The sequence below is a fragment of the Manduca sexta genome, chromosome 16, assembly GCF_014839805.1.
Source record: "Manduca sexta isolate Smith_Timp_Sample1 chromosome 16, JHU_Msex_v1.0, whole genome shotgun sequence".
In the NCBI taxonomy this organism is placed as follows: domain Eukaryota; kingdom Metazoa; phylum Arthropoda; class Insecta; order Lepidoptera; family Sphingidae; genus Manduca; species Manduca sexta.
In genome coordinates, this window is record NC_051130.1 from 6,244,448 (window position 1) to 6,263,598 (window position 19,151).

At 32.9% G+C, this 19,151-nt stretch overlaps 3 protein-coding genes across 4 annotated transcripts; 1 reads left to right on the forward strand and 2 right to left on the reverse strand.

The window, feature by feature from the left end:
• Window positions 1-195: 195 nt before the first annotated feature.
• Window positions 196-3,369, reverse strand: LOC115444734 (putative GPI-anchor transamidase). Its single transcript, XM_030170631.1, has 7 exons — window positions 3,165-3,369; window positions 2,810-3,088; window positions 2,091-2,299; window positions 1,560-1,677; window positions 1,255-1,365; window positions 453-628; window positions 196-317 (listed from the first exon to the last, which is right to left on the reverse strand). Exons 1-7 carry the CDS (start codon window positions 3,237-3,239, stop codon window positions 245-247), a joined length of 1,041 nt encoding a protein of 346 aa, XP_030026491.1. The 5' UTR covers window positions 3,240-3,369; the 3' UTR covers window positions 196-244.
• Window positions 3,370-3,725: 356 nt separating this feature from the next.
• LOC115444736 (ras-related protein Rab-43) lies at window positions 3,726-9,200 on the forward strand. The gene is made up of 4 exons (XM_030170632.2): window positions 3,726-4,024; window positions 4,103-4,187; window positions 4,940-5,196; window positions 6,448-9,200. Exons 1-4 carry the CDS (start codon window positions 3,815-3,817, stop codon window positions 6,547-6,549), a joined length of 654 nt encoding a protein of 217 aa, XP_030026492.1. The 5' UTR covers window positions 3,726-3,814; the 3' UTR covers window positions 6,550-9,200.
• On the reverse strand, window positions 9,116-18,212 carry LOC115444733 (RING finger protein nhl-1). Of its 2 annotated transcripts, none has more exons than XM_030170629.2 (9): window positions 17,919-18,205; window positions 16,569-16,696; window positions 15,770-16,044; window positions 15,200-15,319; window positions 14,594-14,809; window positions 13,747-13,961; window positions 11,982-12,208; window positions 10,413-10,579; window positions 9,116-9,690 (listed from the first exon to the last, which is right to left on the reverse strand). In XM_030170629.2, the coding sequence occupies exons 1-9, from the start codon at window positions 18,122-18,124 to the stop codon at window positions 9,214-9,216; spliced, it is 2,031 nt and encodes a 676-aa protein (XP_030026489.1). In that variant the 5' UTR covers window positions 18,125-18,205; the 3' UTR covers window positions 9,116-9,213. The 2 variants fall into 2 exon arrangements, with proteins under 2 accessions (XP_030026489.1, XP_030026490.1); XM_030170630.2 differs by having other exon boundaries at window positions 9,214-9,690; window positions 16,569-16,693; window positions 17,919-18,212.
• Between the last annotated feature and the right edge of the window lie 939 nt (window positions 18,213-19,151).

The window sequence follows — 19,151 nt, forward strand, 5'->3', positions numbered from 1 at the left end:
TTTGTATTATTTCTGGTATACCCTCAAACATGCTAGAAAAATTATGTCCATTGTCTATGTTCATATGCATTAATAAAATATCTGTTATTACTTACTACTATAAGTATATCTCGAAGACTTTCGTGTCCACCACAGTCGTCACCAAGCAGATGAAAATCATATATAGAAGTTACTAATCAAAATTAAACTTGTGTGAACTTTGTGTACTTCAACTTTATTAAAAAATCTATAATTCAATAATACTTCATGTAGTTTGGACTAGATGCATCGGAAATTGTGGCAGGTATTCCCTTTTCTCTTGCACTTTGGTTTTGTTCCTGCAAGGAAAATTAAATTGTTTACAAAACAATTTAAAATTTTTAATTTTTAAATCCTCAATGGGGAAGGAACAAATTTTGGACGTATGATTTCGAAATACACAAAATTACGAAAAAACACAATTTTGGACTTACTCAATTTTCTTCTTCCTCTTTGGTATTTCCTGAATGTCGATGGGGTCTGTGGTAATCACAACAGGTCTGACGGACCCAAAGAAATCCGTAATGGGCACTTTACTAGGGTCCCGATTGAACAAGTCTCGCCGAACTCCTACTGTAGATAAACAAGCGCTTTTGGGACACACAGCCAACTGCAATGTAAAATATACCTTGTTTTAACATACACAGCATTGGAAATTACATCATAGAACAGCCCCTCTATTGCTAAATCCAGCGTTAGTAATGTAGACAATATTAAATAACCTAACTTTACTGTTTAAATTACATACACTATTATCATCTTACTTCTATTTCATCTTATCATACTAAAAATAAGAAAGTTTGTGAAAATATTTGGATGTTTACAAACATAACGTAAACTCAGCAGCAGCTCAATGGATTTGAATGATTGCTGATGTTGATATAGCACACACACACATAATTCATAAGAGGTTTAGGGACTTTTGTAGTGGAAAAGGGTCAGAAGGCTCTTGAAACCATAAGGAACACTATTTCAATGTTTATTGCAATATGCTTAAAAGAGCATATCATGTCGGCCCTGATGGAGTAAAATGTAAGGACATGTATAGCTTCAATGTTCAACGAATCACTTCAGCTCTAGTCATTTCACTCAACGTTGGTAAAATAACTGAAGCCATTTTTAAAAGAAGAATATGAATTAAACAATAATTTTAACAGGTACTATAGCTTAATGACTTAAAAAGATACTGATCTAATAGTTAATAAAAATTATGTTAGGTGAATTTTTAAAACTTACAAATTCTGACATTGTCCTTTTGCTGTTTGGATGCACATTTTCCAAAAACTCCAGCACATAGTAGGTGTACCTGTCAATGATATAGACGCCAATAGCAGAATCAACATGATGCTGAAAAAGAAACACAAATGTAACATTATTATAAAATAATCTAAAGTGTTGTAGTGTCCATTACAGATGATTTTTGTATGGAATAGACTTGCTTGAGAATAATACTCATTTTATTTGACAAAAAAATATATACATAATGCTCATAAAATTGTTATATAATTATTAAAAATACATTTTAACAAATTAACACTTACAGAAAGGGAATCCTCTCCAACGAGGCTACTAGCAGTTGCCAATATATTTGGAGAATAAAATTTCTCATACATAGATGAAGCTTGGCATGTGTCTATTATGAAGAAGATTTCATTGTATCTGAAAATATTTATCTTGTATAATACAAGTACCTTAGATATAAAACAAAAATAAAAAATCTTAATATGATTTTATGTCATTATCACTGTGAACAAATAGGTATTAGGATAGAATTAACAAAAGGGCTACATATTACCATGGAAAATTTTAGTTACATTGTTGTTCTGACACAGGTCTTTGACATAAACTAAGCCCCAAACAAAAACTAGTAATCTACACTAATATATAAAACTGAAGGGTTTGTTTGAACCCACTAATCTCAGGAAATGCAATACTTATTTTGAAAAAATAAATAAAAATAGGAAGCAACATTACTCCTGAGTGCTTAGGCTGTATAATCCTGGGAAAATATTTAAACCAGAAAAACTTTTTCACACAGGCAGACCCACAAGAAAAACTAGTTTGATACAAACCTTTTCTTCTGCCACATTTGTTCCAAGGCATCGGCCAGCTCCTGGCTAGTAACCTCCTCAGAATCCTGGAACTTGAGGAAGCCATCACCTCCATGTCCAGTCAGGTATATCAGGATGTTACTGCCCTCATCAGTGAGAAGACGTTTGGATCTCGGCGTGTCAGGTGGCACACGGCCAGTTAGGAGACGCACAAAGTTCTCTACTGACACCTGCAATGCAAATTGTAGTAAATATGTTTTTTTTGTAATTGTTTTATATTGTCTTAGTACTTTTAGTGTAAAAATAAGGAGGGCCAAGACCACTATAAGTTTAGGCAGTAGATAAGATAAAATTGGACCAGGTTATGCCAAAATGTACCTATTTAAACTACAATTCTGGCTTGTTATTTGTTACAGATGGTTCAACTATGTATAAAAAAAATATAGATTGAATTACATGTTAAATATTAATAAATAATTTTTGAATAATTTGTGGGTTGGCACATTTTACCATAACTGAATCCAATCCAAACAATCCAATCAATTTAATGTAATTCATGTGTAACATGCATCTGTATTTCATAGAAATCAAGTAAACACACTCTTATGTTCATTTTAATAAATTTTTTTTGTTTACTCTATTACAGGTTAGGGAACATGAACACAGCAATTTCGCCTACAATGTAGTAAATAACTTTCAGTTAATAGAACACATTAAGACAATGTTTCAATTAAACTAACTTCATATCCTCTATAGTCCACTTCTACATCATCTCCGTACACATTGATCTGCTCATGGGCATTGTTGAAAATGGTCGCCGGGCGTGGATTCCTCGGGTTACACGCCATATCGTCAGAAATCATCAGAATAATCTGACTATCAGGAATACCGAGTCTCTTCACACTCCTGTATATTGATAACACATTCGCAACATGCCGGTAATTAAACCAAAACCTCGAAGTATCCACTAAAACCGCCCAATTGTTTGTATGATTAGACTTTTGGAATTTTTCTGGTATCTGGAAATGGTTTTACAAACGTTTATAAAATAGTAAAGATTAGAGATATGGCAATTGAATTAATCATATAAGTTACCTCTATCCCTAAAGTGTAAGACAAACTTAATGCTATAAAAGACAATAACAAATACACATTGTTTGATAACTTCATATTTCCAAGTTCAAATCAGCAAGTATTATTAAAATTAATTGAGAAATTCAATTTTCACAGAAAATAGAAATAAGTTGTAACTCCGGCATGTCAAATTCAGTCAGTGTCAACTGTCAATTGTCAATTTTTTTTTCTTTCGTCCTTAGAGGACAGGCTATAGTCCTACGACCATACTGTCTAGTCTTACGTATTTTGTCAATTTAGATTTTTTTATTCGTCCAAAAGACAGGCTATATATTTCGACAATACTGCCTACTCCTAATGTATAGTAGATACATTCCGGAACGACTGTCACCAAATGTCACATATTTGATTTTTATAAAATGTATAAAATTTAGGCTAACGTATTACAACTACATTATAATCGGAACTCCATTCTGAATTCAGAATCTGCAAAAAGGAAACTTGCTTCAAACCGTTCATTCAGAATATTGCCAATTTGCAACTCCACGCTATAAAGAAAATAATCCAAAAGTTAATTAAGTGGCAACTAGCAACTTTGATCTGTCATTAGACGATGGAATGTCAAGTTAACAACGTAAACAGAATTTTTATAAAAAATAATTAATTTAAAAATGAGCAGCCGTAACCCAAATACTCTGATGAGCATTCCCGACGAACAATTTGACTATCTATTCAAAATAGTTCTAATCGGTGATTGCGGCACTGGTAAGACATGCATTGTTCAACGTTTGAAATCCGGGAATTTCATAGAAAGGCACGGAAATACTATAGGCGTAGATTTTTCAATGAAAACATTGATAGTGGATGGGAAGAAAGTCAAGGTTAGTGCAGTTATCTAATTAGATTTACATGTTGCGTTTTATTTTTATATGATATATTTTAAATACTTTGTATTTTAGCTTCAGATTTGGGACACAGCAGGCCAGGAGCGGTTCAGAACAATTACCCAGAGCTATTATCGTTCTGCTAATGGAGTGATCATTGGTATGTTGTAATTAAACGCCCACAACAGCATATTCTATGTCATTGGATATTTATTGTGACTCATCATTATTGTTTATGAAACATAATGCTATTATGAACGAAATATGCTGATATAATGAACTGTGTTGTGCCGTAACATTATATCATCATTCTTGTGTTATTAGTATCATTATATATATCTTCCATAAGAATCTATTGTCAGAAAATTTTCAAATGTATGTTTCATACTTTCAAGATTATTATATATCCAAAAATAATTCAATCCATTAACCTTATGAATAATAACGGGAGTTAATTAGATGTAACATTCTGTATTATTTTATTATAAATAATATTACTATTACATGTTGTAATTGTATTGTTTCAAAGTAAAAAATGTTACAGAAACTAAATTACGAGTTGATCAGTTAATGCATAATAAAAATATGGCACCATCTATTATGTTATATTTGAAAAAGCAGCATAAACATTTCCACTTTAAAATTACTGTAGTAAATCGCTTGTGTTTCTTTTTTAATTGTGATGTAATAGCTTTTTTGTATTCAAAATCTTGAGATAAATGTTTAGATTATCCTAAATTTACAAATATTATGAGATAGAATTTTTAATAATATGATAATTAATCATAGTCATATTGACCTGTCCTGTCTTGAATATAATACTTAGACTCTGTAAATATATTATGTAATCACTGAATCATCAGTAAGCATATTCATAGCATATCTTACAGAAAGTTGATTTAAAATTTTCAGTGTATGACATAACCAAAAGATCTACATTTTTGTCATTACAAAAATGGATTGAAGAAGTGAGAAGGTACACATCATCAAATGTCATTGTGTCCCTCATCGGTAATAAATGTGACTTGACTGATCAAAGAGAGGTGGAACCCGATGAACCAAAGTCCTTTTGCCGCTATGTCCCAGAGATTATGTTTGTTATGGAAACGTCAGCTAAGGACAACACCAATGTTGAAGATACATTCCGCAGTCTGGCTACTGAATTAAAGGTATGTTTGTTGACTATTACCTAAAAATATTTTGAGCCTGCTATATGCCTTTATGTATTATCTCCACAGCTCCTTGGAAATATTAAAATTCTTTTTGTGTCCACAAGCATGATTTGTTAACTAATTTGAATATTAATGTAATAAATAATATACAAGTCTACATTGCACAAAGTATACTATAAGTTGTGAATTTTAAAGTTCATTAGAATAGGATATTTGACTTATTTTTTTAATAACTTTTATAAAATATGTATGTCATATAAATTCTAAAATAGAAGGAATCATTGAAATCTGATGAACTATCCACAAGTTATAAGCAATTGAAATTTGGTAGTAGGGGTGAGTGTCAATAAACAGAAAAACGACAAAATACTTGCATGTAACGTCAGCGGGCATTACAATGCGTAATGCAATGAAGAAATGGAGCAATATCCCTACTCCATGCCCACTTCTGCACATAGCATTATTTGGAATTTGAATTACTGCCTCATTTCATATCGAATTTGATGGCTCTTTTCCCAGAAGCATTTTTGTACTAATAGCTGTTACCTATTAAAAAATGCATAAAATCAAACATAGTCAAATATACTATTAAATATTAAACAAAATAATTCAAAACCTTATTAGTTCAGTTAGAATGGCAAAACATTGACTCCTTTTGTGAGGTTATTATTATGTTTACAAAATCTCATTATTGAACCAGGGCCAATTCATAATGCAGTGTGAAAACATTGTCTATAACCGTAAATTCTATTTTTCTATTCACCTTGACTTTTTAGTTACAAAATAAGCGTAAGATATTGGCAGTTTTAAGTAGGGTATTTAACGTTATAAACTATACATTAAACAATAAGGCGAATTTAATGAAGGAAGTATTTGTGAAAAGTTACTTTCAAAAATTAATTAGTATAATGCAGTTTGCACCTATGTATTGATTTTGAAATGAAGTCGATTGTTTTATTGCAAATATTTTAAGGTAACAGTTATTTTGAAGCCATTGTATTTGATTTCCATGTTGAGCAGGAAATTTGTTTGAGTATTCAATCAAATAAGACATTAGAATATCAGAGTATTTGTGTCAATCATGACTATGAGCTAATGAGCTATAGGCACTTTCCCATTACAGGAAAAAAATTGCTTAGCAAATCATATAGTACTGTTCCCATCCTACCTTTATTATTTATTTTATTCCTTTTTGATTATATATGCATATAAATAAATATATAAAAAATATGTTTTATTTAATTATAGAGACAACACGACAGCAGCGAGGGCCCGCCGGCGGAGTGCGACTCGGTAGTGCTTGGCGACAGTCATTCGGTAAACAGATGTCAGCCGTGCCGCTCCTCTTAATCCATTGTTCATTATAAGTAACATGACCAAATGTTCACATGAAAATATATTAATTCAAGGTTGCTATGTTGGTCACAAACACCCACTTGCTGTAATCAAATTGGCGATCCTCATAAAAATACTAAAATAAATACAAATAAAAATATAATAAAAAAGAACCAGATAGTTGCAAAGACCTTTCATTGACGTAAGTGTGTCCATTTAAAGTAAATTCCCGATTACTATTTTGCATGTTGCAAAAGGATTGTGGTTTTCTGAGACAAGGAATCTTTATATGCTACTATAGAGATTTACTTGTACCTCGGCTCGCGTATTGAAATACATAATATTAAAGTTATCCTTTGTTTACCTAGGACATGGTCTATCTATGTGCCAAATTTAAATAATGTTATGTCACCTAATTATAATACGTTATAAAACATTGAAATACCTTCGCAAACTTTCAAAAATAATATGAACAGGAATGAGAATAGTTGAATATGTCAATCGCAATATTTAAAAATATGGAGACACTTATGTTAAAGGAGGATTAGCAAATGTAAAGCGAAGTTTACATTAACAGCAAAACATGCAGAAGTTGTGTTATGCAAGCAATTTGCCAGAGAATAATCACGGCAAGCCGACATCTACAATTTTTTAAATGCAGGAATTGCGGCATGTTATATTTGTGCTGCTAAAACCATTGAAATATTGCCGCTAGACTGCCGAAATTTTTGCTCAAAATATTGCTGCGAGTACATGTTAGTCTAATTTTATTATATTTATAGATGGTTCTTGTACCCTGCTATATACTGATATGATATAAATATGACAAATATGTCCTAACCTTGCCAAGCCCAAGATTATTGCAAGTGGGCCTAAATCAATTTGCAAATGTGCCTTCACTGTTAAACGGGCACTATGAAATTAAGTCATGCATAAAGAAATCATTCAGTGTAATGAAGCATAAAATGCAATTTATAAAGTATTATTTACATCTGCTCAATTTAAATTAACAGAGTTTTAATTCCATATATTATAATTATGCTTCATTTGTTTTATAGTGATTTAATTTTGGAACTAAACTATTATTGAAAAATTGTTTTACGTACATTTCGTATGCATTTTACAAATTTTCCTGAGATTTCTTTTCACGATGTTTCTCATGATCATGGCTTTAAGTCTTAATCTTAAGAACTAATCTCAATGTTAATTTTAGTGGTTTATTATTAAATCAGTTTCGATATTGTAAATATATTAATATTAATTTACTCGTACCACCTATTCGAGACTGATTTACGCCATATAATTAGTATGTGTTATTGTACACCTTTATCCTACAGTTATAACTGTTAATATTTCAAAACTGTAATATCTCAAAACTGATTCAATGCAAACATTTTATGTGTGGTAAAAACTCAATCATTGTACAATGTACAGGTTCTTTTACAAAAAATTATTTAAAAATTCTTAAGGATTAGCAGAAATTAAAATAAGATGAAATATAATAATTAACTTGTGGTGAAAACTATGGTATGTCATAAGTTTCTGGAAAAATTAAGAAAAAAATGAGTTGTTTGTAACAAATTTCCCCAATAAGACTTAGCTTAAAATCTTTGTGTTAGGTATTCGAATATGAATTTTTTACCAAAATATACCAACACGATGTGACATTTTTCCACTGTAGACCACTTTTCTACAATTTTCTAAAAACCCTTTCAGAAGTTGATCATCTAATACATTTACAGTAGGTACTTTGATACCTCCCGTTTTTAGAGTATATTATTTGACGGAATTGCAACTATGGCGTCCAAAGTGTATATATACGTATTTCTGTAGATAATAGTCAAATATACCTATTTTTCGTTATATAGTATAGAATATACCAGTTGCCTCATTCATTTTATGGGGTTACCAGAATTTATGGATATATACGGACATCTTCAAATGATTTTCTTGAACAATATTGTTTCATTATATACTTTTTGTTTAAAAATTAAAACAAGAGCACATTATTGTTATATCACATAAAAAATATATTTTTTCAGTTATATTATTAATTTGTGGAGTTATATTCCGTGAACAAGTGGTAGACACCTACTATGAGTAGAGGATAGAGAAAGTACGTAAATTATTGCACCGATACTGTATAAAATATAAAATATAATATGTACTATATGTGGTATATTATATAGGATTTAAGCTATAGAAGGTGACTAACAATTGTTTGCAGACTTTTGGGAATTTTCTACATTTCACAGAGTTTATGGTGACCTCAGTTAGAGCAAATAATATTATGAGTGTTTAGCATCTCAGCTAGTATGTGGTGCTATTTTTATTTTCAGTAAATGTCTTTTAATTTGCTTTAAGTGAAAGAGTTAAAAATAACGATAATAAAGACTATGTTTATTTCTAATTAATTCGAAATCATGTTTAGAGGCTTGTCAAACATTATTTCTCATTATTGAATTTATCATTAAATAGATAATGAAAAGTCATCGAACCTCATTCATTTATTTAGATCTGTTATTGTGATATTGACATAAAATTACGAAGAATAGCTTTATTTCGGCAATTGAAACATCAATTTATTTTTGTCTCATTTATTACGTAAGATATTAATTTATAACAAAAGTAATGATTCTTTACTGAAATAAATGTTGTTATGAATATATTTGGTGTTATTTAAAAGAAATTGACGCAGTGATTTTTGGTGTCGCTGACTATAATATCTAATTGTTTCGTGACATGTATGCCCGATATCCATCCAAACTTTCCTGGTTGGCTTCCCAGCCCTCCAAAAACTCGAACGAGTTGTCCTGTTGGTTTGAATACTTGGATTCTACAGTTGCCCGAATCGCCCACTAGTATGTACCCCATGGGGTCCACAGCTAGAACTTCAGGTTGTCTGAATTGCCCTTTCCTTTGCCCCATGGATCCAAACTCGATTATTTTGCCCTTGTCCTGTTTGTTGTATATTTTGACCCTACGATTCCCGCTGTCAAGTATGACGACGCGGTCAGCTGTTACTGCGACCGCTGTGGGAGTGTTCAGTTCAGTGCACGTCACTTCTTTAGTCTCCCAAACAGTTGCAGTGTGTGATGGCTGGTGTTTCACAACTACGCCTATTTGGTCGATGAATTTGCCGTCAGGTTGTAATATCTGAAATGAATTATATGTTATAACAAACGCTAGTTTATACTGAGATAATAACTGCTGGACTGAACGGTTAAACATTGCCAGAATTATGCGGGTCTGTCTTATTGAATGTATATTGTAGTTTGTCGGAGCAAACCATTATGTCAGTATTCCACGTGTATAATTACTGATCTAGTCTTTGGAGAGCGTCAGAGAAAGTAAAGCAGGGCATTTTGAAATAAATGATATACAAAAAAACTACAGTAAATTTTCAGGGCATTTTACAGGGGCAGCCAAGACTTCAATATCAGCCTGACACCATGTTGGGCTCAGGATAAAGTCGCGTTCTAGTTTTTGCAATATCTAAAATTAACTCTGTATAATAAAATGTCTTACTGGCGAGCACAGGTCTTAATCTACTTTTGAAAGCGCTTATATTTGTATTGATAGACTTTATAATATTTGAAATATTATAATATTTAGGTACGAAGGTTTGCGATATATACGTTTATATTTTGTCAAATGAAGGCGGAGTGGACCTCATTTTAGCTAATAATGTAGCGTAATTTAATTATGTGTTGGCATCAGGGGGACTAGAATTTTGTTTAAAAAATATTTTAAAAGTACTAGGGGAAATGTGTAAACATCGCTCAATGTGTACTTGTGGAATGACATAGTATCAAAATACGACAAAACTCCTTAAACAAGAATTTAAAAAAAGTTTATTAAAAAAAAAACAAAATCACCTGTACTCTATCATTGCCAGTATCAGCTATATAAATGTGTTGATTAGTGTTATCCGTAGCGACACCTTCAGGCGATCGGAACATGCCGATCCTGCTCCCTTTCTGGCCGATACTCCGCAGATACTCGCCCTCTTTAGAGAACACGTGGACGCAGTGTTTCCATTTATCTGTAACAATGAAATTGGAATAATTATTAGATTGTTATAGAATAAGTAATAATTACTTCTTATGGCATCATTTAAGGATTGTTATGAGCCTCAGGGTTTGATACCTGCACGCTATTTTGTATGAGTTCAGATCTTCCGTTATTGTATTAAAAGGAGGCGGGCCAGACAGGCGGCGGGCGGGCAGTAAAAATGTCATATCATTAACTCGTCTACTTGTGTCAAAATTATGATACACAGACCTCACGCTAGACAGAGTTAGGATCAATCGGAGATGACCGTATTTTTTTTTTCTAATTCACCATGGAGTTTTGTTAGTCCCTCGCCAGATAATAAGAATGTTTATAAATAAATAGCTGTAACACTATCAAGATCTTTATATTATTTCAAATGGTTAAACTGCGCTTTTTTATTATGTTTTGTTTTATGTTATTAATTGCACTTAATGTACAAATGCACGTAGGTGGACTTAAAGCTATAAACATTCTCTCCAAATCAACCTTAGGGTGGTGCAGAGATAAATAAGGCAGGTGCATCACGGTAACGTGAAAATTTAAAGATTTGATGTTGAAAGATGTCATCATTTAATTTCGTAGGTAGTCCCTCATAAGATATCTGTATAATACCTAACTTGTATATTTATTGTATATAGTATAAGTACTAAACAGGTTCATCGAACGATGGTTCATAATATCTTTATTTTATAATATTTGAATATATACATTGTACCGGCCAGTTAAGTACTTAGTATTCCTGTAGTATATGTATATTTAAAGACTCCATTTAAATTCAATTGACAATTCGGAATCGCAACATGTTAAAGATTTGAAACTTACATAAATGGAGCCAAGAAATTATTTCATCACATGCAGAATATATTTTGCAGTCTTTCACTTTAAATCTCACAATCTAAGCATCTCAAAGTTTTGGAACAAAGCCAAATCGGCTTTCTACATTTACTCATATATTATCTGGATGTTCACTTTTTGGAGAACCAAAGAATATTATTTATGAACTATCTACTGAGCTTGAAAAAAAATTAAGGCTAAAAGGGAAACGAGAATATTGTAGACTTTAAATAAGGAATAGACATAATGCGACAGTTACGATTCCACCCTACTATCAATATATAGAGTACATTCAATATTATAGTTTAAAATGCTCTATAGGAGCTTAGTACGTAACTTAACAATCAGTCTAACCCCTAATTTTTCGGGGATTCTCCAAAAAGTATAAAAAAAAATCTCAAATCAAAAATAATTTGAACCTTCTTTATCTACAGTCTACACGATAGATACAGGTCGCATCTAACTTATTGGTTTGGAAATCTGAAGGGGAGGTAAATGTTCAGCAGTAGACTTCCAAACGTTGAAGAAGAAGTAGTATCATAATCGGATAATATAACCTGTAACATAAATTTCTCCTAGACTCTTCATAAACGCGATCTGTACGGGACACAGCATGTCCTCATGCGAGAGCCTGGTGACTATTTTAGCTTGAGTCCGTTCTACCACCAAAACGGAGTGGCTATCCATCCCGCAGACGTAGAGATGGTTGTCCCACGGGCTCAGACCGATGCCGCACGGACGGGACGTCTTGCGCCATACGTAATGTGGGACGAAGTTTCGAGATCTGGAATGTAAATGCCAAGTTCAAATTTCGAATAAAACTTATTATATGTAATAATTATAATGATAGGTATCTAATAGATGTATATAGTAAAGTGATAATGAATCATAATATTCCTGTAGAAGAAAAATATGCAATACAAAACGATTTATTTCCAAATAATTTTGCGCGACATGCAATTACCTATGTAACGAATTTACTATCGAATATATTTCACTTTTCATCTGACTATTAATTATGAAAAATCGTTGGAATCGCGCGCGCACGCCGACATCACGCGAGTTAAAAAGTTAGCGAAAAATTTCATAAGATGCATTAACTACTTTATTTTCACATCTGTTCTCCGACTGATGATTTTAAGTTGGCAACTTGAACTGGTGAATTAACCGGCTGTATGAAGACACCCATGTAAAAAGGTGAGTGATTGAATTCTTAGAATACCCGCACGCCCCCCGCTTTCGATTTCCAATGTTGCCTGCAATTTCGACACCGCTTGAAATGTGTAACAGCGATGCCTAATCATAACGCAAAACGTTTTGCTATGTAGATCGTGCGTGGATGTGTTTGGTGTGTAGTTTTAAGTATTCGTTAATGAAGCCATTAAAGTGTTTTGTAGTAGGTATATTGAACTGGCTGGAATATTTTAAAATTAATCGAAACTCAAGTACTATTATTTCGCGATGTCATTAACCCGTAATAGTTTAGATCGGGATTCGTTACTAAAGTAGAGTAGAAGTGACTTCTCGGAAAATCAAGAATAGACAAAATACTTACCGCGTGAATTCTTTTAGTTGTGAACTGTGATACTATAAATTTTAAAATAATAATTTTAATATTATTATCTGTGGAAATTATTTATAATTTTATTATGCCACGAATGAATTTTAACAATAATTTATGCCATTAATGCTAGCAATACAATTATGAACCGGCCATATTCGTCAATTACTAATTACTATATTATCAATCTTTATGACCAAACGGAAGTTAGTAACGAGTGGCATCACATAGCTGTTGTTTCATACTGTCGGATCAAGAATGGGCGGGTGGGATGACTAACTTCTGTTAGGTTATAAAAATTGAGCAGATGTTTACATGGTAGAGACACTTTGTAAAGTGTGGACATACCTATCTTTACATCTCTATCTGTCTGTCGGTCGGTCCGAATGGCGTGAACTCAAAAACCACCTAACGGATTTCGATGAAATTTGATATAGAGTTTGAAACCTTGGGAAGGACATGGGCTACTTTTAATCCAAAGAAAATATATAACGAGATTTTTGTTCAGGAGAACTTTTTTACAAGGCTTTTATATTATATCAATAGAAAGAACGGGTCCGTTCGACGGGGATAGTACCACTGAAATGACAGTTCGTTTCTGATTATTGTATGGTAATTGATATCTGGAAGCCCAAACACCCTCCTTTCCACTTTCCTTTAGCAACGCATCCGTGTTTTTTTTTTATTATTGTAAGTTATTATATCACTATATGTTACACTAGTTTTCTTGTTTATGCCATAAAAACGCGAGGTCTACCCACCTGTAGTACATGACAAGACTGTTTTCACTCTCGAGCGGATCGTTTTGCTTAGCGACTTCTGGTACTGGATCATCAGACTCGGCGTCTAATGGCGTCGCCGTGTCCATTTCTAGGCGGAAATTCTCTTTGTCGAATACAAAACTGTCTGTGTCCCATTTCGACACGTCTGATAAAAGTTGTACTGCGTTTTGATGGAGGTTCATGAACGTTGACACCTGTGAAGGACAAATTTGCATTAAAATGAATTTGACAAAAACAGCCGTTACGACTTCCAATACTTCAACACATCTAATGTTGCTTGGGATTGCTTTTGCAGCAATTTTCGAATTACATTGTAATTATATGATGTATGCTTCAAATTGTGTAGTTTAGGTACTTTCGGTGGGTTTGTTTGTATCTTAATGATTACGAAAATTATCAATTGTTGAGAAATATATTATTAATTACTTTATTATGCATCATAATATATATTTTTCTTTAGATGGAATTGATTAATATTTTATCTCAACAATCTAAACAGCTATTTATTTAATATTGCAAAAATGTATTTTGCATGATGCATTCACAATGTTTAGTAATGCCTAGTTGACAAGGTAATACATTTATAGATATAGTTAGTATAAGGAATTCCCCTAGATAATACGATTTTTAAAACGCATTAATTTTAATTCTAAATCGTGTCAAAACCCCAATAAAATCAAACGGTAAAACTTGTTATCAGCCCCCATTCGTATCGCTAAAGTATTTTAGTCATTGTAATCATCGTGAAGCGATTTGTTCAGATTTAATTAGTAAGATTACTGTGTACATGATTGAGGTAATAAATATTACGGAATATTGCACCTACTCTTTCTTGTTCGTCTACAGGATCAGTGAAAGTCATTGCTTGTTTAGCGACTGTTCTGGCTTCTTCTAGTGAAGTTTTAAGAGCGAGTGCGGACATATCAGCAGTTTTTTGCAGAACACCTGTTTCCCGTAGAATATTTTCCTTGGACTCGATTATGGCGTTTATCTTATCATCAGCAGCGATGTTAATTTGTTCTACTATACGTTCGCATCGGTCCTGTAAAATAATCAGTGTTAAGTCCATCGTCATACAAAACAATATAAGTCCTGTATTATATACTGTCCCACTGTTGGGCATGGGCCTCCTCTACTACTGAGAGGGATTAGGCCTTAGTCCACCACGCTGGCCTAGTGCGGGTTGGTAGACTTCACACACCCTCGAAATTCCTATAGAGAATTTCTCAGGTATGCAGGTTTCTTAACGATGTTTTCCTTCACCGTTAAAGCAAGCGATTATTCACAAAGAATACACATATAATTTTTTAGAAAAGTCAGAGGATTGTGCCTTTGTGATTTGAACCTGCGGGCATTCGTCTCGGCAGTCCGTTCCACAACCAACTAGGCTATTGTCATAGTTCTGTCAAATTTAGCTGCGAATAACGCATACCTTAAAATGCTCAATTTTGTGGTCTAAGCGAGTGGCTGCGACGTCTAATTGTTTTATTATTGCCGCCATTTGAGTTCTCATATCGTCCAAATGTTGTAACCAGCAGACTTGGCAGAATTTCTGTGGAGGGATATTGTTCATTTTAATTGCATTGCTTTTGAGTTCATTAAAGGATTGTAACTTTACTACCCTTTTTAGATGTGAAACTGTAGCTAATTTTATCGTCAACCCAAAAATATCAGAGTGGAAACAATATATTCCAATAATCAAAAGTGAATTACCGGTTTAGCTATTTTTTGCCATCTTTTTTTTTAAATTTAAAGAATCCAATGGACCTTGTTATTATGGCAGTTAATAGGCGGTATAAAACTTGCTATTGATAATCTCGTATAATAATTAAATCAATAAAGTGAATTCCTACACACGCATTTAATCAATGTTTAGGGGTTTTATTGTTTACTGTTGTATCGCTTAGCATCAGGCGAACGGCAAGTTCGTTTCGTCATTCAAAGCAGTAAAAAAATAATTATGTAGTCTTGTTTTTGTAATAAATCAGTCCAGCATACTTACCAACTTACAGTGCAAACACGATGAAACTTCTGTACTATCGCACATAGTTTTACAATGACAGCATCTAACCCCAGCAGCGAATAAATCCACGCTTTGCATTCCAACCGTACCGGGGGTTGATGGCGGGGTTTCTGAAGTTTTTACCGGCATATTTTTTATGCCAACTATATTTAGTAATGAATCTATGTATAAGTTTGAAGGTAGTTCGTTTACAAAGTTCTGTCCATGCACTTGGATTCTTGTCCTGCAGATGGGACATTCAACTACTGCTAAATCTAGAAAAAAATAACGTGTGATATTAAGTTTTGTCAACAAATTGTATTATTAACGAATTTTATTTTGTAAGAAGTAATAAGTAACACTTCTCTTTTTGCTTCGCAGTTAAAAAGTAGAAAACAATGTAGGTTACTTAGAGGTGTTTAGATATTAAAATGAAATTCTTTTGCAGTCACCTATAATAGTTCACAAATAAATACTTAGAAAGAACCTATGATTTAATAGTAAATACTTTTAGGTTTATTATGGCAATTTGACCCCAATACACCTGATGATAAGTGGAGTGGACTCTAATAGAATGTTGACTGACAAGAAATATTATCCCTTGGTAGTCGACATTACTATTCCGGCCTGTTGGAACCGGATATACCCAGGCTGATACCGAAACGCGACACACCTACGTGGGCCACTATGGCGGGTTTGAACATCTTGTGTACGTTGGTCGCTATCCGGTTCCTATCCTACCAGTCTCTCACATAAATACAACTACTACGTATATAACACATAAAGAAGTAATACAAACCGGCTATATAAACGGTGAGGCAAGCCATGCAGAAGGTGTGTTGACATGGCAACATTTTGGGGTTGTGCATCACCTCCAAACACAACGCGCATTGCACCAACTCATTGATGCCGCCGGCTGACAACCTGCTTGCGATAATTGATACGAACATGGCAATAGTTTTGCTTAAAAATATATACTTATACATATACAGTCTTATAAAATTTGCGCAAAGCTGTGCTTAGTTAAAACAGAAATTTATTCGATCAGCTGTAAGTCAAAATCCGCTTCTTAATAAGGTTTAACTAAGAAACCGGTGAAGTTTTTGATAATTATTTAAGCAATTCCTAACCATTTCTTAGTGCTAAATAAGTTTATAAGTAAGACAGAGCACAGATCTCAAAATAAGACCGTCAGGAAATTCGGGAACTTCAAAATCTTTCAGCTCTACCCGAACTAAAGTTAATAAGTCAATAGTTACGTGTTACATTTGTCTCTGATTTAGCTTAGCTTTTACGATCGATTAGTTGACTAAAGGTAATTATAAAACCCTTCTGGGTATTTGGCACAAAATGTTACCCTGCCCGGGAATCGAATCTACGACCCAACAACCGGTATGAAGATCCGCGCGAGTACCAGGCCAAGAAAGCGATAAATCAATATATTGACAAAATACTTGCGCCTTTGTGGAACATACTCATAATATATTACTCGGATATGTGCAATAATTTAATATTCTGTCTGTGTGTACTTATGTTCCATGCAATAAAGTAGAAAGCTTGTTTTTCCTACTTCTGACAAAACCCATTTTGTCTTATACATTAACCTCGTAAAGGTATTGGTTTATAAAGGTTACAATACCGAGATCGGTGTGGTCTTATATTTGAAGAGAAGAAATTTATTACTTTATTTGTAATGTCAAATTTAATAACTAACGCGACAGAAATAAAGTATAAAATGAAATAAGTATTATATATCATAAAGGTTTATTTCGATTATTTATTTTATAATATTGACACGAGTACCAAAATACTAACTACTGGAATTCATTATTTTTAATGTTCTACTATAGTAACAATTTTTGAATAGATGTAAAATACCTATATCCAGTTGGTCTTTTTAATATTTTTCTACCTTCTTTACATAAATTTTGTTCATATATCGTTAGTACTCATCAATCATTATTAATCACTCAATCAGTAACACTTACGCTTTCGTGGCGTATTTTAAAACTAAATGTACTGCGGTTGAATTGATATCATCGTATATTTTTTTTTCATCACTGAAGACTTGGCAATACTATATCTACATGTAAAGTTCCTTAGATCACTTATTTATTAAGTCTATATGTCATATAATAGTTACCCTTACTTTCTAGGCTTAGAATCCGCTGCGACGTTAACTCTCCTCGACACTGCTGGTGAATTCTGTGTCCTAACCGATTGCACATTATCCACAACACGAGGAGACGCCAGGTTCGGCGCCACCATATCTAACGGCACATCATTATTCATTTTTTGACTGTTCCATCTCCTCAATGTAAAAAACGATGGTTTCTTCTTCACTTTTTCCGCCATATTTATTTATATCGACTTAATACTTCAATTATTGAAGACACACTAAACAATGTTAGTTGCAGAGCATTAATCGGTAATATCTAAATCGCAATTGATTAATATTTAATTTCGATCCAATCTCTGATAACTTATCTGATAATGTGTGTTTATAGCACAAGCATAACAATTTCATTGTCAGCGCAAGTGACACATTGTTCAGTAAAATCGAAACCGAACAAGTTTATGTTCATGCATTAAATATCTTTTTTACTGCTTAAAAGCATAAATTCCATTGATCCTCTTCATGGGCAGGATTTTTTATCGCATATACTTGTCGTGATATTGAGAAAGTTATCAAAATAATGTAGGCTTCGAGGTTGCCATATTTTAGGGGTCGATGCAGCGTAACGGTAAAAACAGGTGAAGTAAAAACATACTCACTTGTTTAAGATGTTTACCCACTGAATTTGGCCACATTGCAAACCTGTATCCTTATCCGTTTGTAAAATTGTTTTCTATTTTTATTATTCCGTTGATATTTTTCGCTTTTCTGTTTCCTGGTACTGGTAACCGGTCTGTTACTAACTCAAACGTATCCATTAGTGTCAACATTACCTTGGTAGGCGGTCGTTTAATTGTGTTACGTAGAAGTGTCAAGTAAATCGATCTCATCTACATTTATTACCGCTGACGATTAACCGGATGTATTCTAGAACTAAAAACTATGTATAAGTTATCAATAAACCAGATCTTTTGACTAAAGATTAACTAGTTTAAACTGATAACAATATTTGTTGACCTATTTAGATAATGGATTTTAACAATTCCAGGAACAAGGTGTATTACATTATGTTAGCATATCTATTCTAACATGAATGACTTTGGATTTAACGTGGCGGGTTGCAAAAATACGTCTATATTGTATTTTAAAACGTAATGTATTTTAAATTACAATAAATATAGATCGCTTGTTATCTTATTTTTGTCAAATGTTTATAGTAAATGCGACATAGATCTTTTTACACAACATAAATCTATTGTATTTTAA